Here is a 23,081-nt window from a genome sequence, read left to right as displayed (position 1 = left end):
CCTCAAAAACACCAGAACGCTGTATTAAGTCTTGCTCATAGTCATCTTTTTGGGGGGCATTTGGGGGTAGAGAAGACCCTGGCACGAGTCCTACGATGGTTCTTCTGGCCTGGAGTACATGAAGAAGTGCGGAGGTACTGTGCCTCCTGCCCAGAGTGTCAGCTGCACAGTCCCCTTCCCCACTTGAGGGCACCTTTAGTACCCCTTCCCATCATAGAGGTCCCCTTCGAGTGACTAGCCATGGACCTAGTGGGACCCCTGGAGAAGACGGCTCGGGGCCACCAATATATACTTGTTGTTTTGGACTATGCTACTCGCTACCCAGAAGCCGTCCCCCTGCGGAACACGGCCTCTAAAACTATAGCCAAAGAGCTGGTGGGGATCTTTGCCTGAATGGGGCTACCGAAGGAGATATTAACTGACCAAGGAACCCCATTTATGTCGAAGTTAATGAAGGACCTCTGTACGCTGCTTCATATACATACTCTGAGAACTTCGGTCTACCATCCGCAGACTGATGGGTTGGTAGAAAGGTTTAACCGAACCCTCAAGGCTATGATAAGGAAGGTGGTAAGTCGGGACGGGAAGGATTGGGACACCCTACTACCCTACCTTATGTTCGCTATCCGGGAGGTACCACAGGCCTCAACTGGGTTTTCCCCCTTCGAGTTATTATATGGGCGTCACCCCCATGGCATACTAAATATCGCCAAAGAGATCTGGGAAGAGGAACCCAATGAGGGGAGAAATATAATAGAGCATGTAATGCAGATGCGAGACCGGATAGCCCGGGTTACCCCTATTGTACGGGAACATTTGGAGAAGGCACAGGAGGCCCAGCGAACCCATTACAATCGCCAGGCAAAAGTGCGACAGTTCCAACCAGGGGATCGGGTTCTGGTGTTGGTACCCACGGCAGAAAGCAAGCTTCTGGCCCAATGGCAGGGGCCCTATGAGGTGGTTGAACCCGTGGGGGAAGTAACCTACAAGGTGCGGCAGCCAGGATGCAGAAAACAAGAACAGATTTATCACGTTAACCTTCTGAAACCCTGGCATGCACAAGAGGCATGCACAACGGTCCAAAAAGACCTAACCCAGGAAAACAAGCCTTCCAAACAGGTGAGAGTATCTCCCGATATAACACCAGACCAGAAGAATGAGGTGTCTGAGATGATCTTCTGGAACCAAGATGTGTTCTCGACAAAACCGGGTCGCACAACCGAGACATATCACCACATCGTCACGAACCCTGGGGCCAGAGTAACAATGAGGCCCTATTGGGTGCCAGTGGCAAAAAGGGAGGAAATAAAAGCAGAAGTAAAAAAAATGCTGGAGTTGGGGATCATCGAAGAATCCCAGTCAGTGGTCCAGCCCAATCGTGCTGGTGCCCAAACCTGATGGTACCACAAGATTTTGCAACGACTTCCGGCGACCAAACGAAGTATCCCAGTTCGAAGCGTACCCCATACCTCGCATAGATGAGTTAGTGGATCGTCTGGGTAATGCCCGGTACTTGACTACCCTAGACTTGACAAAGGGGTACTGGCAGATTCCCCTTGCAGAAGACGCAAAGGAAAAGACTGCGTTCTCTACACCAGAGGGTCTTTTTCAATATACTGTCCTCCCTTTTGGACTACATGGGGCCCCAGCTACCTTCCAGCGCCTCATGGACAAGCTATTACGCCCGCATAACAGTTATGCTGCTGCCTACTTGGACGATGTGGTCATTCATACCCCAGACTGGGAAACCCACCTGGAGAAGGTGGAGGCAGTCCTCGATACCTTCAGGCGAGCTGGCCTTACAGCAAACCCTGCCAAGTGTGCTGTACGGTTTACAGAGGCCAAATATCTTGGCTACATTGTGGGAAAAGGTCTGGTAAAACCCCAAGTGAACAAGTTAGAGGCCATCCAAAATTGGCCTCGACCAAGTCGCAAGAAACAAGACCGGGCAATCCTAGGTGTGGTGGGGTATTACCGACGATTTATTCCCCACTTTGCCACAAGGGCAAGCCCCCTGACAGACCTAGTGAAAGCCCGTGGACCTGATCTGGTGAGATGGTCTGACGCAGCAGAGGAAGCATTCACAGACCTATGGACTGCCCTCTGCAGTAACCCCGTACTGATAGTCCCTGATTTCACCAAGGAGTTTATCCTGCAGACGGATGCATCGGAAATAGGGTTGGGGGCCGTTCTATCAAAGATGGTCGGGGAGGAGGAACACCCAATTCTATACCTCAGTCAGAAACTCCTTCCAAGGGAACAAAAATATGCAGTGGTGGAGAGAGAATGCCTCGCTGTAAAATGGGCCATGGAAACATTGCGCTACTACCTGCTCGGGCGCAGATTTGTCCTTGTGACCGACCATGCCCCTCTTCAATGGATGCAGCGGAACAAGGAGAAGAACACAAGGGTGACCAGATGGTTCTTATCCCTCCAACCTTTCCAGTTCCGTGTGCAACACAGAGCAGGGAGCCGTCATGGCAACGCCGATGGCTTGTCACGTGTGCACTGTCTGGCGTCCCAAGCTGCCCAACCCCTTGGCGTTGAGCAGCGGGGAGGGATATGTGACAGACCCAGACCAGTGGGGTACAGGAGTCTGGTAGAGGGCAAATATACTGGTCACTGGATGAGTAGTTTTCTGTTCCCTGAGTGACCAGAGCAGGGGCTGCACTAGAGTAATCAGGAACCTGCTAGAACCAGTTAAGGCAGGCAGGCTAATTAGGACACCTGGAGCCAATTAAAAAGAAGCTGCTAGAATCAATTAAGGCAGGCTAATCAGGGCACCTGGGTTTTAAAAGGAGCTCACTTCAGTTTGTGGTGCGAGTGTGAGGAGCTGGGAGCAAGAGGCACAAGGAGCTGAGAGTGAGAGGATGTGCCGCTGGAGGACTGAGGAGCACAAGCGTTATCAGACACCAGGAGGAAGGTCCTGTGGTGAGAATAAGGAAGGTGTTTGGAGGAGGCCATGGGGAAGTAGCCCAGGGAGTTGTAGCTGTCATGCAGCTGTTACAGGAGGCACTATAGACAGCTGCAGTCCACAGGGCCCTGGGCTGGAACCCGGAGTAGAGGGCGGGCCCGGGTTCCCCCCAAAACTCCCAATTGACCTGGACTGTGGGTTCTTCCAGAGGGGAAGGTCTCTGGGCTGTTCCCCAACCCACATGGTGAATCTCTGAGGCAAGAAAATCCACCAATAAGCGCAGGACCCACCAAGATAGAGGAGGAACTTTGTCACAGAACATATACTGATGGGAGCATTCTAATCAAGGGACTGAGGACTTTAAGATAATTTGATAATATAAATGCCTTCATATTTCCTTGATCCTTTGCAGATGGACTTATGAGATGTATATGGTGCAAAGTCTGTTCTAGTCTCATTGATTGCTATCTCCCTTGCAATGGACAAAGATCAGATGTCTGTTGATACCTGTGGTACAAGCAACATAGCCCTTGCTTGAGCGGGTTTGTTCTTTGCTCTCCAAATGTCAAAGCCTGTTCCCACTGATCTCAATAGAAAAACCTCTTTTGATTTCAATGGGAACAGGATTTGGCCCCAAGAGATCAGAGAATGTGATTTTGATCAATTACTTATCTGTCCAGAAACAGTTCTCATGCATGTTGTGGCAGGCTGATTTCGATTGCCCCTCCTGTATGTCATACTGAGGAAAACAATAAAATAATTTGGGCTGTAGTTCTGTCAAGATGTACAGTACATAGCACACACAGTTCAATGCCTCTTTTCCATCAAACCCAGATGGCGCAGCATCTTTGCTTTCCTAGTGCCTGGCGGAGAGCAATACTTCGGCCTTGTCTACACTGCCACTTTACAGCGCTGAAACTTTCTCACTCAGGGGTGTGAAAAAACACCCCCCTGAGCGCTGCAATTTTCAGCACTGCAAAGTTGCAGTGTAGACAGTGCACCAGTGCTGGGAGCTACTCTCCTCCTGGGGGTGGTTTTTTTACAGCGCTGGCTCTCTCCCAGCACAGGTGCCATGACTACACAGCCATGTTAAAGCGCTGCTGTGGCAGTGCTTTAATGTTGGTAGTGAAGACACACCCTTAGATAAAGGTAAGCTGGCAGAAGATTAATTTGGACATAAGGGAAGCACTGATAGTGTGTTAAGGGAAAGTGGGGTGATTGTTCTTCCTATCCTTCTTTCATTTAAGAAGTTTTCAATTTGGGGTGCTGCTGGATCCTCAATGACACCTGGGATTACAGGTGACATGAGGTGCCCAAAGCATCATTTTACAACTGCATCTGTTGTAGAGAGTCACATGGAGGATTATGTGGGGAGGTCACGTGCTCCCCCCTTGTGTCCCTCCCATGAGTGCAGTACCAGCAAGAAATGATTTCTACTTGCACCACTGGATCTAGTTCTTACAAGGAAAGTCAACTTGTTTGTTCAGCAGCAGTTGTTTGTTTGTTTCCAGAACAAGAACTGGTGATCCCATGTGAAAGGATGTCAGTCCAGAGATGCGAAGTGGCAGCAGTCAAACTGGCATTTGAAGCAACTCCCTTGAACTGTGATGTAGTCATATGCTCTGATTCTCAATGGACTGTGCAAGAAGTGAGTATATGAGCACCCATATGGGAACAACAGGAAGGCAAAGAAGTTGCATACTGGGATTACTGGAAAATCATTATTGATATTATTCGGAAAAGGACTGGTTCCACAGAAATCAAGCATGTTAAGGCTCATTCTAAACAGCATACTCTGGAAGGATACTACAATGCTAAGGCAGATAACATGGCCAAGGAAGCAGCAGCTACAACATCTTCTGGTTCAAAGTGACATCAAAGCGGTAACTCAATCTCGAATGAAAGAAGAAGCAAATCTAGGAAAACTGCAAACACTGATACAGCTGATCCAAACCTTCTGGAACACCACAAAGCAATCATACAGTATGAAGAACAAGAATGGAAACAAGTGGGACAAAGGGTAACAGGAGTAGAAGGAGAATGGGAAATAACAAGAGAACAAGTATGGTCATAGCAAAGCAAGGAGATCAAGAAAGATGGGTACCTCCAGAACAATATGGAGAAGAAATAATCCAATTTGCACATGAACAAGGACATTTTGGGGCTAAGAGAACATTAGCACAAGTAAAAAAGGTAATGTGGTGGCCAGGAATGAACATGCATATTAACAGATTTTGTCAACAATGCTTAATGTGTGCCCAAGTTAACTCTAAAAGCAGGAAAGAAAAAATACTGAGACACCAACCTGACACTAAGGGCCCATGGCAAAAATTACAAATGGATTACATTGGACCTTTGAAAATAACTCCTACAGGAAAAACCTTTTGCTTGGTGGTCATAGATGATTTTTCAAGATGGGTGGAAGTAATCCCCACAACAGATAACACAGCTTAAACTATAGCTCAGGCTTTTTGGACCCAAATACTCAGCAGATGGGCTATATCCTTGATCATGGATAGTGACCAAGGACCTCACTTTGTGGGAGCAGTGGTCAAAGCATTATTATTGATGATGGGAATCAAATAAAAATGGCATGTAGTCCAGCACCCACAGAGTGCAGGAAAAGTGGAAAGGAAGAATAGAGAAATAAAAGCAGCCTTGACCAAGCAAATTCAAACACAAGACCGGGATTGGGAAACTGCTTTACCTGCAATCCTAATGACCATGAAAGCCTTGGGACAAGCTGGAAGTAAGTACTCACCGTTTGAGTTAATGACAGGTCGAGCTATGAGAACCCCTGAATTCCTACTCCCACCTAGAAAATAGACACCTGAATGGGTACAAAAAGAAGTTTGGATAGCAGATTTGGTACAAACAACTGAAGAAATTTGGGCACAAGAAAATCAGCGAAGACAAAGGGAAGAACAGAAAGGACCATCTGGGTACCAATGGAAGATACAAGACCAAGTGATGATCAAAGAATTAGTAAGTAAAGGTAAGCTAAAACCCACATGGAAAGGACCATTCCCTGTGAAATATGTGGCCAGTCCTATAGCCGTTCTGGTGGCCACTCCAAATGGGGATGTATGGAGGCATTCTGATCAAATCAAACTGTATCTATCAAGAACGTTTTTCTCTTCTTAACTGCGGGAATCGATATATCATTCTCTACACACATTTTCACACTGTCATTGAAAATAGATTGAAAATATTCTGGGCCACTTCTCATCGCAGCCAAAGAGTTACGCAAGCTTTTCACCCCTGTCATTGCAGTAAGTAAGTTGAGATCTGGAGCTTGAAGAGCCTTATTCACTTTGCCACCATCTGGAGAATAGGGTGCATCATGTGAAGGGCAAAGATGAACTTGACTGAATTTAGTTCATGGATAAGGCCCCTGGCTTTTATTTTAGTGTCAGCAAGGCGAATTGTTTCGATAATCTCTTGTAAAATAATGGAGTAGTTTTGTTTTACAGCAGCCACTGCTTCTGCTCTGCATGCCCATCTTGTGTTTGATAGTGACTTCAAAGTCTTCAACTGGGATCCTACTTCTTGTGAAATCTTCTCCATTACTGCATGTCGCACAGGACACCCCTCCATGAAGGCAGAGAGTCTGAATAACAACAACAAAATCAAAGACAGTTCTGTTCTGTTTACTTGAAGTGCATGCATCTACTAGGACGAGGTTCAAACAATGCGCATAGCAGTGTACATAGAGTATTTCACTGTTTCTTTCTTTACATTTCATTTGAACTCGCGCAGTACATCCAGACATAGTAGATGCGCCATCAAAACAGACAGACAACACTGATGACCAGTCAATTTTAAGAATGCCAAGGACGTCATTTAACTGGTCAAAAATAGACTGAGCATCAACTGTTAATAGTCTCTGAACAGACGCAAAATGTTCAACTGGACTATGTTTTTCATTGTCAAAATACCGCACCACAATGGACATCTGTTCATGGTGTCCACAGTCAGTAGTGTCGTCGGCAATTATTGAGACCATTTTTCCATTTAGTGAAGACACAATCTCTTGTTGCACAACATTGTGCAAGGCCACAATTAAATCATTTTGGATGCGATTACTCAGATAGGTAGCATTTCGAGGAGATTATTGCACATGCTTTGCCATTACGGGATCATATTTTTGGAGCATATTGACAAGATTTAGAAATAAACCTTTCTCAAAACTGTCAGCTTTTTCATTGTGACCCCTGCATGGTCTCCCACCTTTCGCCAAACACAGAACAATGTCAATCAGTCGCTCCATTACACTTCGGTTATGACACTGTTCTTCTTCTTGTTTAGACAGATAAGCCTGCTTGCCCTCAACCAACAATACATCAATAGGTTTCCCTTCATTAAAACTTGACCATGAAGAACAGCTCAACACATGAGATTTTGACAGTTGGTGGTTTTTAAAACATTCGTTAGCCCTATGCCAGTTTCTGAATCCCTTATCAATAAATGCTGGATCAGTGTGACCTTTGTTTGCTGCATCATTAGAGGAGAGGAAACGGCAGTCAGGGCCGGCTCCAGGCACCAGACGAGAAAGCACGTGCCTGGGGCGGCACATTGTAAGGGGCGGCATTCCGGCCAATCTTGGGGCAGCCAGCCCAGCCCTGCAGGAGCATGGACCCCGGCCTAGGGGGCCAGGAACTAGCAATCCCCGCCGCTCACCGTGCCACCGGGCTCCCCGGGACACGCCACTCCCCGCCGCCTGCACCGGCCTCCGCCTCCCGCACCCCTCTGAGCCCGGCCGAGCCGCCTTTAAAGAAGGGTCTGAGCCAGCACCTCCTGCAGCCCCCGGGAGCCCCTCTCGCCCGGCTGCGAGCGGGCTGCAGCGCCTGGCTGCCCACGGGTGGAGGGAGTGGGCGGGTGCCGCCTTTCACCCCCTGCGAGCCACCTTGACCGCCCTCCACGCGCTCCCTGCGGCTGCTGTTTTTTTTTTGCTTCGGCAGTCTGGCCGCCCTTTTTTTTATTTATTTATTTTTTTTTGCCTGGGGCAGCAAAAAAGCTAGAGCCGGCCCTGATGGCAGTAAAAGCAAAATGCTGAGTCCTTTGATGGGCTATATTCTAACCACCTATACTTTTCATACCATAAACTTTTTTGTTTATTCCTTATTTTACTTCTAGGAAACATGCTCAATCTAGGCTGATAAGGACCTCTAGATAATCGACACCGGCATTCTAATCTATTTTTGGAATATCACAGACCGGGTCATCAGATGGAATGTTTGATGGCTTTGAATAGGAACTACACTGACCTGAACTAAGAGACAAAATCTGTTTCTGTTGGTCATTACTCAGTTTATTGCACGCACTGGAACTGGTGGTGGTATTATCCTCATGTAAGTTCTTAACCGAGGACAGTTGCTGTCCCATAGAATCCTCATGAAAGGGGCTCAACCCCCCTCCCTCCACCCCTTCCAGGCCTCACAGGGCCACCCATAAGGTGAAGGAGCAAATTCAGGCTGAGATACAAAGCATGTTTGACCTGGGGGTGATTAAGGAATCTGACAGTGGGGGAATATGGCAGATGAGATGATTAGAGACCAGCTCATTGAGAAAACAACAATGCTTCATGTAAGAGAACGCTTACTTCTAGAACCACAACTTACACTAGAAAAAGCAATAACCATTGCTACTCAGATTGAGTCAGCTACAGCTGAAGCCAAAATAATGAGCCAGGGTACAGGAGGCCCAGTCCAGGCTGTGACTCCTTTGCAGAAGAGTTCACTATCACTGCAGACAAACAATTGCAAAAGGAAAACTAATGAAAAGCCACTGAATCAGCAAATGCAAAATGCAAAATGAAGTAAAAGCATGCTTTCGCTGTGGATCCCCAGCCATCCTCTTCCTCACATAGAGGAAGTATTTGCAGAACTCCGTGGAGAAAAGATGTTTTCTACTCTTGATTTGCAGAGTGCATACCACCAGGTTATGTTGCATGAAGATAGCAGAGACCTCACAGCATTTATTACACATGAGGGACTATTTCGTTTTAAACGTGTTCCATACGGTCTCGCATCAGCCCCAAGTGCCTTTCAAAAAATGATGTCATTGATTCTGAGGAATCAACATGGAGTTCAGTGCTATTTGGATTATATTATTGTGTTTGGAAATACTACTGAGGAGCATGACAATAACCTGCAGTCTGTACTAAACTGCATCAGCAAAGCAGGCCTCAAGCTCAATAGGTCCAAATGCAAATTTAGACAAACTGAACTCTCCTTTCTGGGGCATACAATTTCACAGGCTGGACTAAAACCTGATCCAGATCATATCCTGGCAATTTCAAATGCTCCTTCTCCAACAGATTTGCAAACCTTACGTTCCTTCTTGGGTCTTACCTCCTGGTATGCAAAATTCATTCCCAATTATGCTTCTGTTTTTGAACCGTTACGAGAATTACTACAGAGAAGTTCAACCTTAGTGTGAACAACGGATGCACAAGTTAGTTTCGAAAGGGTGAAAGACTTGATTGTACATAGTCCAGTGTTTGCATTATTCAGTCCCGCATTGCCCACAATTGTAACTACTGATGCTTCTGACTATGGACTTGGGGCTGTCCTCACACAACTTCATGAGGACAACACAGAGAGGACTGTTGCATTTGCTTCAAGGACACTAAGTAATGCTGAGAGAAAATATTCTACAGTTGAAAAAGAAGCACTTGCTTGTGTCTGGGCTACTGAAAAATGGAGACCTTACCTGTGGGGCCGCACGTTCAAGTTGCGCACAGACCACAGCCCCTTGACAACGTTGCTCACCATGAAAGGACTGGGAAGAGCAGGATATCGTATGGCTAGATGGTCTGCAAGACTACTTTCTTTCAATTATGAACTGGAATATAAGCCTGGAAACCAAAATGTGGTAGCTGATTGCCTTTCTCGCCTGCCTTTGCCTTCACCAGATGGTCCACCGGAGGATAAGGATGTAGTAGTTGCGCTTATTACAAGCACTCTTACTGCAGTTACAAGAGAACAATTTCAAGCTGCTTGTTCAGCGTGTCCAATTCAACAAAAATTACGGGAATTTCTGACAAAGAGATGGCCCAGTAACCCTAAAAACCTTGACCCAGTTTTGCTGCCTTATTTTAGAGTTCGGGATGAACTTTCTTTGCTCGATGGCTGTGTGCTACGAGGTACACACCGGCTACTTGTGCCAGAAGAATTACAGTCAAAACTCATACACCTGGCACACGATACTCATCAAGGAATTGTCAGAACCAATCAATGACTACAGGATCTGTATTGGTGGCCAGGGATGGACTCTCAAACTGAAGCACTCATAAAATCCTGTGTCACTTGCCAAATGCATGATAAGACAGCAGTGACATGTACCCCTCCATTACAGCCTGTTCCTCTTCCTGAATCTGCATGGGGAAAAGTGGCGATTGACATTGTAGGACCCTTTGCTACTGCTCCACTTGATTGTCGTTATGCCATCACTTTAATAGACTATTTCAGCAAATGGCCTGAGGTGGCGTTTACATGGCAAATTTCTTCTGCTACAGTAATTAAGTTCCTCTCTTCAGTTTTTAGCCGGGAAGGTAACCCCAAAGAACTGGTTTCAGATAATGGTAGTCAATTTACTTCCCTGGAGTTTGAAACTTTTCTAGCAGAGAGGAACATTTTACACAGGAGGTCATCCCTATATTACCCTCAAGCCAATGGGGAAATCGAACGATTTAACAGAAGTTTGAAAGAGAGTTTGCAAACAGCTAAACTGGAAGGGCGATTGTGGATACCCTTCACTACTGATTTCTTGCAAGCATACTGGGCTACACGACATGCCACAACGCAAAGATCACCCGCAGAGTTACTTCATGGGAAACAGATGACTACTAAACTAAACATTGCTGGATTGTTAAAGGCACGACCTGATGCCCCACACAAGGATGATGTGAGAAAGACAGTTGAACAGAACCAGGCAAAGTCTAAGGCCTGGTCTACACTATGAGTTTAGGTCGACTTTAGCCGCGTTAAATCGAATTAAGCCTGGACACGTTCACACAACGAAGCCCTTTCTTTCGATTTAAAGGGCCCTTTAAACCGGTTTCTTTACACCACCTCTGACGAGTGGATTAGCGATAAAATCGGCCTTAGGGGGTCGGAATTGGGTTAGTGTGGACGGAATTCGACGTTATTGGCCTCCGGGAGCTATCCCACAGTGCTTCATTGTGACCGCTCTGGACAGCACTCTCAACTCAGATGCACTGGCCAGGTAGACAGGAAAAGCCCCGCGAACATTTGAATTTCATTTCCTGTTTGCTCAGCGTGGAGAGCACAGGTGACCATGCAGAGCTCATCAGCACAGGTAACCGTGATGGAGTCCCAGGATCGCAAAAGAGCTCCAGCCTGGACCGAACGGGAGGTACGGGATCTGCTCGCCATATGGGGAGATGAATCTGTGCTGGCCGAACTCCGAAGCAGTAAACAAAATGGCAAAATATTAGAAAAGGTCTCCAAGGCCATGAAGGACAGAGGCCATAACAGGGACGCACAGCAGTGCCGCGTGAAAATTAAGGAGCTAAGGCAAGCCTACCACAAATCCAGAGAAGCAAACGGAAGGTCCGGGGCTGAGCCGCAAACATGCTGCTTCTACGCGGAGCTGCATGCCATTCTAGGGGGTGCAGCCACCACTACCCCAACCGTGTGCTATGAGTCCCTCACTGGAGAATCACACAGGGAAGCGGGTTTGGGGGACGAGGAAGATGAGGATGGAGATAACATAGATAGCTCACAGCAGCAAGGAAGCGGAGAAACCGGTTTCCCCAACAGCCAGGATATGTTTATCACCCTGGACCTGGAACCAGTAACCCCCGAACTCACCCAAGACCCTGTGGGCACACAGGGGACCTCTGGTGAGTGTACCTTTGTAAATATTACACATGGTTTAAAAGCAAGCGTGTTTAATGATTAATGATTAATTTGCCCTAGCAATCGCGGCCAGTACAGCTACTGGAAAAGTCTGTTAACGTGTATGGGGATGGAGCGGAAATCCTCCAGGGACATCTCCAGAAAGCTCTCCTTCATGTACTCCCAAAGCCTTTGCAAAAGGTTTCTGGGGAGGGCTGCCTTATCCCGTCCGCCATGGTAGGACACTTTACCACGCCAGGCCAGTAGCACGTAGTATGGAATCATTGCATAACAAAGCATGGCAGCGTATGGTCCCGGTGTTTGCTGGCATGCAGACAACATCCATTCCTTATCGCTCTTTGTTATCCTCAGGAGAGTGATATCATTCACGGTCACCTGGTTGAAATGGGGCGATTTTATTAAGGGGACATTCAGAGGTGCCCCTTCCTGCTCTGCTGAACAGAAATATTCCCCGCTGTTAACCACGCGGTGGGAGGGGAGGGGTGAAGTGACCATCCCAGAGAATTGGGTGTGTGGGGGAGGGGAGTTAGTTGGGTTTGTGCTGCATGTTAACCCTGAAACCGCAGCCCCTCCTTTTACATTGCAAACCCATTTTAAATGACCAACCCAACGGGTGCTTGGTATAGTTAATGAGAGCAGTACTGTTTTAAACCATCCCCACTTGTTAACAAGGTTAAAAAAGCCAAAAGACTGTGTCTTACCATGGCTGCCTGCAAGCTGAAATCTGTGGCCTGGCACTGCGTGAGTGATCTCTCACACCAAACCTGCAGGCTCTCAATATAAGAGGAAAAATGCGACCTTGTAACGAAAGCACATGTGCTGTGTGATGTGAACAGCAAAATCTAACGTGAAAGAGTGTACCCATTGTTCTCTAAAATGTATCTTTTTTAACCACCTCTCCCTTCTCCTCCACCAGCTGCAAATGTTTCTCCTTCACAGAGGCTAGTGAATATTCAAAAGCGGAAGCGAAGGACGCGTGACGAAATGTTTACTGAACTACAGACTGCCTCCCACGCTGACAGAGCACAGCAGAATGAGTGGAGGCAGTCAATTACTGATTTTAGAAAAGCCCAATATGAGCGAGAGGAGAGGTGGCGTGCTGAATCACGGGCTGAAGAGCAGAGGTTGCGTGCTGAATCACGGGCTGAAGAGGAGAAGTGGCGTCAGCTTGTAAACAGAAAGCAAGAGTCGATGCTCCGGCTGCTGGAGCATCAAACTGATATGCTCCTGCGTATGGTTGAGCTGCAGGAAAGGCAGCAGGAGCAGAGACCGCCGCTACAGCCCCTGTGTAACCAACAGCCCTCCTCCCCAAGTCCCATTGCGTCCTCACCCAGACGCCCAAGAACACGGTGGGGGGGCCTCTGGCCACCCAGTCACTCCACCCTAGATGATTTCACGAGCGATAAGTTTTAAAGTTTTAAAGTGCAGTGTGTCCTTTTCCTTCCCTCCTCCCCCACCCATTCCGGGCTACCTTTGCAATTATCCCCCTAGTTGTGTGCTGAATTAATAAAGAATGCATGAATGTGAAGTAACAATGACTTTATTGCCTCTGCAAGTGGTGCTTGAAGGGGGGAGGGTAGGGGAGGGTGGGGTGTTTGGTTTACAGGGAAGTAGAGTTAACCGGGTGGGTAGGGGGGGCGGAGATTTCATCAAGGAGAAACAAACAGAAGTTTCACACCGTAGCCTGGCCAGTCACAAAACTAGTTTTCAAAGCTTCTCTGATGCGCACCGCGCCCTGCTGTGCTCCTCTAACTGACCTGGTGTCTGGCTGCGCGTAACCAGCGGCCAGGCGATTTGCCTCTACCTCCCACCCCGCCATAAATGTCTCTCCCTTACTCTCACAGATATTGTGGAGCGCACAGCAAGCAGCAATAACAATGGGGATATTCTTTTCGCTAAGGTCTGAGCGAGTCAGTAAGCTGCACCAGCGCGCTTTTAAACGCCCAAATGCACATTCCACCACCATTCGGCACTTGCTCAGCCTGTAGTTGAACAGGTCCTGACTCCTGTCCAGGCTGCCTGTGTACGGCTTCATGAGCCATGGCATTAAGGGGTAGGCTGGGTCCCCAAGGATCACGATAGGCATTTCAACATCCCCAACGGTTATTTTCTGGTCCGGGAAGAAAGTCCCTTCCTCCAGCTTTCGAAACAGAACAGAGTGCCTGAAGACGCGAGCATCATGTACCCTTCCCGGCCAGCCCACGTTGATGTCGGTGAAATGTCCCTTGTGATCCACCAGGGCTTGCAGCAGCATTGAAAAGTACCCCTTGCGGTTTATGTACTCGGTGGCTTGGTGCGCCGGTGCCAAGTTAGGGATATGGGTTCCGTCTATCGCCCCACCACAGTTTGGGAATCCCATTGCAGCAAAGCCATCCACTATGTCCTGCACGTTTCCCAGAGTCACTACCCTTGATATCACCAGGTCTCTCATTGCCCTGGCAACTTGGATCACAGCAGCCCCCACAGTAGATTTGCCCACTCCAAATTGATTCCCGACTGACCGGTAGCTGTCTGGCGTTGCAAGCTTCCACAGGGCTATCGCCACTCGCTTCTCAACTGTGAGGGCTGCTCTCATCCTGGTATTCTGGCGCTTCAGGGCAGGGGAAAGCAAGTCACAAAGTTCCATGAAAGTGCCCTTACGCATGCGAAAGTTTCGCAGCCACTGGGCATCGTCCCAGACCTGCAACACGATGCGGTCCCACCAGTCTGTGCTTGTTTCCCGGGCCCAGAATCGGCGTTCCACGGCATGAACCTGCCCCAGTAACACCATGATTTCCACATTGCTGGGGCCTGTGCCTTGTGAGAGGTCTAGGTCCATGTCCATTTCCTCATCACTCTCGTCGCCGCGCTGCAATCGCCTCCTCCTCGGCTGGTCCCGGTTTTGCTTTGGCATGTCCTGGCTCTGCATATACTCCAGGACAATGCGCGTGGTGTTCATAGTGCTCATAATTGCCGCGGTGATCTGAGCGGGCTCCATGATCCCAGTGCTAGCTATGGCGTCTGGTCTGAAAAAAGGTGCGAAACTAGTATCTGAAAGACCAGTGGAAGGAGGGAGGGGCGAGTGACGACATGGCGTACAGGTACAGGGAATTAAAATCAAGAAAGGTGGCTGTGCATCAGGGAGAAATACAAACAACTGTCACACAGAATGCCCCCCCCCCCCAGAGATTGAACTCCTAAGCCTGGGTTTAGCGGGCCGTTGATTTGACGGAGGGAGGGGGGGAAGGAAATGAATACAGAACAAATCTATTTTTTACATCTTAAGACGACAGTGCAGCATGACTGATAGCCCTCGGCATTTTCTGGGTGCTTGGCAGCAAATACTGGGCGCTTACCAGTATGATGATGACGGATACCAATCATAATATACTATTTACTGCCAAAAGGCAAGGGGTTGCTGCTGTGTAGCAATGTAGCCCCACGTGTGCCAACCACATGTCTGCCAGCACCCAGATCGCCCTCGGCCTCTTCTGGGTGCTTAGCAGACAATACTTGGCAGAAAATAGTATACTACGACTGATAGCCATCATTGTCCGACGAGGACGGTTAAAGGCAAGGGGTTGCTGCTGTGTAGCAATGTAGCCCCACGTGTGCCAGCCACATGTCTGCCAGCACCCAGATCGCCCTCGGCCTCTTCTGGGTGCTTAGCAGACAATACTTGGCAGAAAATAATATACTATGACTGATAGCCATGATTATCCGACGAGGACGGTTACCAGTCGTAATAAACCATCTACTGCCAAAAGGCAAGGGACTGGTGCAATGCAGCCCTACGGCTGCTAGCCCCACAGCTACCAGCATCCCGATCGCCGATGAAGGCTACCAGTCATGCTGCACCGTCTACCGCCAAAAGGCAGTTAGCTGCTGCTGCTGTGTAGCAATGCAGTCCCACGTCTGCCGGCACCCGGATGACATATGGTGACGGTGAGCTGAGCTGAGCGGGCTCCATGCTTGCCATGGTATGTTGTCTGCACAGGTAAAAAGGCGCGAATCTATTGTCTGCCGTTGCTGTGACGGAGGGGGAGGGGCCTGACGCAATGTACCCAGAACCCCCCGCGGCACTGTTTTGCATCATTCGGGCATTGCGATCTCAACCCATAATTCCAATGGGCGCCGGAGACTGCGGGAACTGTGGGATAGCTACCCATAGTGCAATGCGCCGGAAGTCGACGCTAGCCTCGGTACTGTGGACGCGGTCCGCCGACTTCATGCACTTAGAGCATTTTATGTGGGGACACACACAATCGGCTGCATACAACCGGTTTCTATAAAACCGGCTTCTATAAATTCGAACTACTCTCGTAGTGTAGACATAGCCTAAGGCTTTCACAGACAAACGGCGGGGTGCTAAGGAACCAAAGTTTGAGTGTGGTTCCTTTGTTAGAATACGAAAACCTGGAATCTTACGCAAAGCGGACCATAAATTCACAGCTCCTCTTAAAATCATAGAGAAGAAGGGACCTTACACCTATCAACTTTCTGATGGGCGGGTATGGAATGCTTCTTATCTTGCACCTGCCTATGCACCAAGAGGAGATTATGCCAACACCCAGTCTGCATTGGATGACTTCACTGTAGAACCAACACAACAAGACATTGCACTGGAACCAGGGCTTGAGAGACGGCCTGTCAGACTCAGACGACCACCTGCCTGGACTAAAGACTATGTTATGTAGTATCTACAGTGTTTTCAGTGTAATATTCCTGCCAACAGTATAGTGTCTTGTTTCATATTTGTTCCTGTGGTTAGAACAACAATGTTTATTTTAATTTGGAAAGTTTCTTAAGAGAGGAGGGAATGTGATGTTTAGATGCTGCATGTGATTATTGGAACTGGGAGCACTGGCTGTTGGGAGTCTGAAAGGACAGGAAACAGGAAGGAGGGGGGAGGAGTTGAGGAGGCTGGGAGAGTTACAGAGTGTGCAGCTACAGCTTGGAAAAGAGACTTCCACTGTAAATAAAGTTCTGTTGAAGTTGTTAATACTTTGCTTGGTGGATACAACAAGACCCCCTTGGGACTGCCACCTGATGTGCTGAGACTACCTCTGAGCCCATTTTCCCTGGCAGCTTGGGACTTCAGTACCCTGTCTTGTTGAGCCAGACATGCTAGCTTGCTACAAACACAGACCCAGGTCTGAAACACATCTCCCAAAAGCTGCAGACTTAACTGAAAACGGCTTAGAAAGTACTCCTGTCTCTAGCACCCAGATACCCAGCTCCCAATGGGATCCAAATAAATTTGTTTTACTCTGTATAAAGCTTATACAGGGTAAACTCATAAATTGTTCACCCTCTATAACACTGATAGAGAGATATGCACAGCTGTTTGCTCCCCCAAGTATTAATTACGTGCTCTGGGTTAATTAATAAGCAAAAGGTGATTTTATTAAATATAAAAAGTAGTATTTAAGTGGTTCCAAGTAATAACAGACAGAACAAAGTAAATTACCAAGCAAAATAAAACAAAAACAAGCAAATCTAAGCCTAATAAAATAGGAAACTAAATGCAGGTAAATCTCACCCTCAGAGATGTTCCAATAAGCTTCTTTGACAGACTAGACTCCTTCCTAATCTGGGTCCAGCAATCACTCACACCCCCGTAGTTACTGTCCTCTGTTCCAGTTTCTTTCAGGCATCTCTTTGGGGTGGAGAAGCTATCTTTTGAGCCAGCTGAAGACAAAATGGAGGGACTTCCAGGGCCTTATATAGTCTCTCTCTTGTGGGTGGAAACCCCTTTGTTCTCCTGTGTAAAATTCCCTCAACAAGATGGAGTTTGCAGTCATCTGGGCAAGTCACATGTCTATGAATGATTCAGCTTTTGCAGGCCGACGCCATTGTTTACATGTTAGTTTGAATAGTCCCAGGAAAGCTCAGATGTGGATTGGCATCTCCCCAAGTCCATTGTCAGTTAAGTGTTTCTGGATTGGGCACTTACTGAGAATAGCCCTTTCTCAAGAAGCTGACCAAATGCATCACTGAGGCTACTTAGAATCAAACAAGGACATAGCCAATATTCATAACTTTGAATACAAAAATGATACACACATATAGACAGCATAATAATAACCAGCAAACTACAACCTTCCCATAGACACCCCACTTGGCCTCCTCTGTACAAAACCTGGTGCAACCATAAGACCCTGGTTGCAACAATGATCTATACGGTCACAATTCATGTCAATAATGTCATAAGGTTATATTGCAAGGCTTTTGCCTACCTGACTCCAAAGAGGACTTGAAGGAGGGTACAAATTCCTGAGACAAAGAAGATGGTGCTGATCAGGTGACCCTGGGTCAGGGGGTCGTGCTGCAGGCAAAGCTCTTTGGACAGGATCAGAGGGATGGCTACAAGACCACCCAGAGCTGTCAGGTAGTGCTATGAACCACAGAGAAAAGACCGACATGAAAAAGAGCTCGGTACTTGTCCAGTATAACTATTCTACTGTTGAGGGAAGGCGAAATGCCATTTGTAGATCTGGACTCAAATGACACCAATAACACTAATTCTTGATCACCTTAATTTTTTCTTACAAGTTTCATTTTCTGGTGGGGCTGTTCTAAAGTGTCTGTCAGAGCTTTAACAACCCATCCCAGCCTTATCCATTTTTCTCACCTTACCACCACTTGGCACTCTGTAGAAACAACAGAACCTAGTTCCCAAGGGGCTGTCCGATGGGAACTAGCACATTTCCTAGCTTTGAGCAGCAGGTTGGACTAGATGACCTCCTGAGGTCCCTTCCAACCCTGATATTCTATGATTCTATGATTCAGGGTCTGGAGAAAGCTATTTTGGGGGCTCTCTACCAAGAAAGGGGGGCAGGTTACTGGAGGGAAGTATCAGGTTGGATTTATGCCAAATGTGTGTTTCAAGCCACTCTGCTTTGCTCTAGGGCACCATCAACTCCCTCAGCCTGCAGTATCCCTAATGACACTTCTCATGCTCCCTTAGGCCACAAGCCAGTACTGGGGGAAATCAGCAAAGTTGGTGCAAAATACTACCAAATTAGAACTGTCCACTCATTTACCCTGGTGGTAGTGTTTTATACTCTGTTTGCATAAGTGTAAATAGCTACATAAGATGCAAAGAAGTGGAAAAATCAGGCCCCACCTTTTTAATAAACCCAGTATACATATGTGTGTAAAGACCTTTAATTAGTCATCCACACTAAAAGAATCTTTAAAATCCAATTTTCTTTTCACTATTAATGCTGATTGTGCAGTTCACTCAGCTTGGGCAATGAAAATAGAGCTTTTGTTCCTTGTCAACATCACTTTCTGCTTCCCATGCACTAGTATGGTGCTGCAACGTTTGGGGTGCTAACACTGCAGGAAATGTTTACATTCCCCCCAAAATAACTGTTGCTTTCATTAGAATCTTTTTAATTAAAAAAAATGATGGAAATATTTCCAGTGATCTTGGGTTTCATAAAACCTTATTTTTACAGAGCCCAAGGTTTGAGTCTAAACTAAACTGACAAGATCACTTTAAGAAATGAACAAAGCACAAACTATTCATCAGTATCCAAACAAAGTCAGCATCACTATCTTAGCTTAATCATTGGTAAGCATCTTACCATACAGATATTCTACTCCATTGGCCTGCAATGTATCACCCCAGTTGGGTGTATTTCTCTCGCACAGTCCTATAAACTGATAGAAGCTGTACAGTTTCTTTTTCGTGTTACTTCTGCTTAGCTTTTATTGTAGTGGAGTCACAGAGGGCCTGGAGCCTTTAGATATTTTCCATAACTCTGTAACACTGGCGTTATTCAATTGGCTGTCTGTTCCTGTTTGTCCTTAGAGCGCAAGCTCGCTGGGTCTGGGACTGCATCTGCCGGTTTGTACTGCATCGAGCACAATGTAAATAAATATCAAACGAAAACGATCTGACCCCATGTACTTAACAGAGATGACTTGACATCACCAACAGCCAATCAGATGGTTTCAGGCATGGCCAGTAAATATGAGCCATTTCCTAATTCACATTTTACTTGTTAAGCGGGGCTATGAACAAGCCAATAAACCTCTGCCCACCCCATTCCACCATGTTCTTGCTAGTCTCACCTGAATCCCTAGCAGGATGCAGAGGTACCATGGTGGAATGTCAGTGACAGAGTACACTAGTGTACTGCAGTTCTTGCCCTGGTCTTTCTTCTTTTCCTTTAGGCCCTCAGCATCGAGTTCAGACAAGGCACTGTATTGGTCTCCATCTTCAACCTGTAGGGACCAGGACAGAACATTCCTCAGTTAGAGCCTCATTCAGAGAGGTATCCATCACCTGCAACTCTCATTGACTTCAGTCGGATCTGTGTATGTCTCTCAGGTTCTTGTCAACATGTGGGAAGGTGGGTAATTTAATTCACACTAACTCCAACCTGGCTGGGATGGGAACAAGAAGTGCATTTAAAAACAATGTGAAAACTGCGAGTGAGTGAGTGTGTGTGAGAGAGAGGATCCAGTGAAACTCTCGTCATTTTGGGAGGTGCAGTCCTCTGGGTTACCCCCCGCCCATTTCTTCCTTTTATCCTTCCCCTTCTTACCAGGCCGAACTGTGTGCTGACCTACCTTTGTAGCTGAGAAAAGCCGAACGTGCTGCCCACCCCACTCCTGTGTTGGGCTATAGCAGTGGTTTTGTACCACCACAAGGCACGTTCTTCCTCCTTCCCACTCCCCCTCCGTGGCCAAGCATGCTATACGCACAGACAACCCAGTGCCCACCAACCCAGAACTCTGCTCAACCAAGAAACAAGAGACCCAGTGAGGTGCTGGCAGGAGAGCTCTTGTTCAAGCTGCACCGCCTAACTGAAGGGAGGCTGGAACATCCCTGGACAGAAGTAGGTGTGCAGAGCAGCTCACCTTCCCTTTCAGCCAGACCTCAGCATGCACAGACGGTGGGGTGCAGTAGGGGAGTGGAGTGTCTTGCACCCACGTGAGCAGCTTTCACAGTGGGAGCTGGGACTTTGGGGAGAGGAGGAGCAGCAATGGCTGGGCAGGGCCTGGAGTGGGTCTCTATGATCACAGGCATGAGGGAGCTGGGCAGGTGTGTCTGAAACAGCACCCCCCCAGAGAGAGATAGAGTCTCCCCCTGAAGGGAGCAAAGCAAATGATACTGTAGAGTGAAGAAACAGGAGCAGAAAATAAATACAACTTTTCAAATCAAAATAAAAAAGACAAATGATGCACATATCTCAAATATGTAGGTGTGACATGGCATTATTTGCATCAAATATCCAGATATCTGGACCTTCATCCTCAGTAGACAAGCTAGTCTACTGTAAGCGCAAAGGCCTAAAACATATTGGCTAACACATTTTAAAACACTCTCTCTTGTCCTTATGTAGACAGGCCGGGAGCATTAAAAATAGCTGGGTCCAGACAGAAGCAAGCTCACTTTCCGGAGCTCTTGTTCAGAAAAGAAGCTTATAGCAAAGTAACTAGTACAGTGCATGTACCATTGTCAGTTCCACATGAATGCTTGATCCTGCCTGGGAACCTTGGGAAGGAGAGAGCCCGAGGCACTGCTGAATGGAATCGACCTCTCGTTTTGGGAGAAGCGGGAACAAGCAGAAGTCTCTGTGACAGGACAAGCCTTTGCCTCTTCTGCAGCAGGGGGCCTGAGCAGGACAACTCTTGGATTCTGTCTTGTTGCCTGCGGCAAAAGATTCATTACCTATCCATTACAATTATTAGCCTCAATCCTGCGAGCTCAGACATCCAGGTCGACCCCCGCGATTGCCTGGTTCGCAGCATAAAATCGGAGCCATCATCATTATTTTGAACAAAAATCTTCTTGACAGAATAAAAACTGAACTGCTTGAAACACAAAGAACCCAGACGATCAAGGTAAGGCAGGAGTCAATCTTTAGGGAAGTTAGAAGCCTGAACTGAGCTGTGTCTGGGAGCATTTTAATAATAAAAAGAATAACCCTTTGTATTTCTACAGCACCTTCCACGTGAGGCTCTCAAAGCCCCTTACCAGCGTTAACCCATTTACCCTCATAGCCTTCCTGGAAGGGAGGTAGGTTTTATTTTTCCTGCTTTACAGATGGGGAAACTGAGGCACAGTGCAGTAACTGATTTGCCCAAGGTCAAACAGAACAGTCTGTGGCAGAGTACAGTATCCAGATACCTAATGCTTAACCCTCCCTCAGGAGATGAGCAACTCTTCTTGATTTTAACGGAAGTTACTTGTATCCAGAAGGAGAGAACAAAGTTCCCCATCTCCTTAGTTCCCAGTTCTGTGGTTTATCCACAAGACCATCCCTTTTCCTCCTCCTCCTTCTAATATGTTTTCCAGTATTTCCAGCACTGTTACACACCTGCTAGTAACACCGCATATAATTCACTCGTGAATTTGATACTGTACTGGAAATCTGCAGGGCACTGTGCCTAGTTCACCCCAAATTCTCTCCATCAAGCTCTCTGTCAATTTACCTCTTTTGAAATAGACCCATTTAAAAAAAAAAACAAAAAAAAAACAAATCCTTCACCAGTTTTAATTTTCTCTGCCCTTGTCATCACATAAAACCTCCAACCCAGGGACACAGTAACAAGAGGCAGAAGGTTTAATCTCTTCTGAAACAGACACGTAGACTATAGTAGAATCAGGGTCAGTTCATCGCCTCTCATCTTTTCTCTCTTATTTATAGAATACAAGAAAGGAACTCCAAAGAAGCAAAACAGCCTTTAAATTACTATTGTACAAGCAACAGGATTTAGTGAAGAAGATACCAGACCATGTCAGCCTCATCTTTACAAAGGACCCTAGAAAGACTGTTCAATCTGTCTTTCTTTCCTCCCCCTTTCAGTCACTCTAACACACGCCTTCTCTCTCTCTCTCTGCTGCTTCTCTTTCCCCTTTCCTCCCTTGCTCCTGTTAGCTTTCCTTCTCAGAACTCATACAAACCGTATGCAAGCTATACTTTTCTTAAAGCAATAAACTCACCATAAAACTGGGGTTCTCCAGCCCATTGACATCTTTGACTGCTGAGTGCGTCATTCCTTCCAATTTTCTTCAGTGGCTCACTTTAAAAAAAGAAAGAATAGAGGAAGGGAATCTTCAAAAATCACTTCATGCTCCAATAAATAAAATCCTGAACAAACAACTATTCAGCAGCACAGGAAGTCTGACTTCCAGGAGCCCAAACTCAGTCCCAGCCATTCATGTAAGAAGAATTATAAAGGAATTTTCTTTTTTTTTGTCCTGTGTAAATCATTTACTGTCTCCGTTGGTTAGAAAATCAGTGCTTGGAGCACGCTGATAGGCTGCGCTTCCCTGGATA

At 47.0% G+C, this 23,081-nt stretch overlaps 1 protein-coding gene across 1 annotated transcript in view; it reads right to left on the bottom strand.

Moving 5' to 3' along the window:
• Positions 1 to 22,798, bottom strand: part of LOC135893671 (solute carrier family 23 member 1-like) — a 62,582-nt gene extending 39,784 nt beyond the window's left edge. The window contains exons 1-3 of the mRNA XM_065421556.1: positions 22,745 to 22,798; positions 19,864 to 20,016; positions 18,018 to 18,175 (exon numbers count right to left, since the gene is read on the bottom strand). Of these exons, the coding sequence (XP_065277628.1) occupies positions 18,018 to 18,175; positions 19,864 to 20,016; positions 22,745 to 22,798 (365 nt within the window). The remainder of the gene's footprint in view (positions 1 to 18,017; positions 18,176 to 19,863; positions 20,017 to 22,744) is intronic.
• Between the last annotated feature and the right edge of the window lie 283 nt (positions 22,799 to 23,081).

This window comes from Emys orbicularis, chromosome 1, assembly GCF_028017835.1.
Source record: "Emys orbicularis isolate rEmyOrb1 chromosome 1, rEmyOrb1.hap1, whole genome shotgun sequence".
Classification (NCBI taxonomy): Eukaryota; Metazoa; Chordata; order Testudines; family Emydidae; genus Emys; species Emys orbicularis.
Note: the sequence above shows the minus strand (reverse complement) of the source record. Positions and strands in the feature narration are given on the sequence as shown.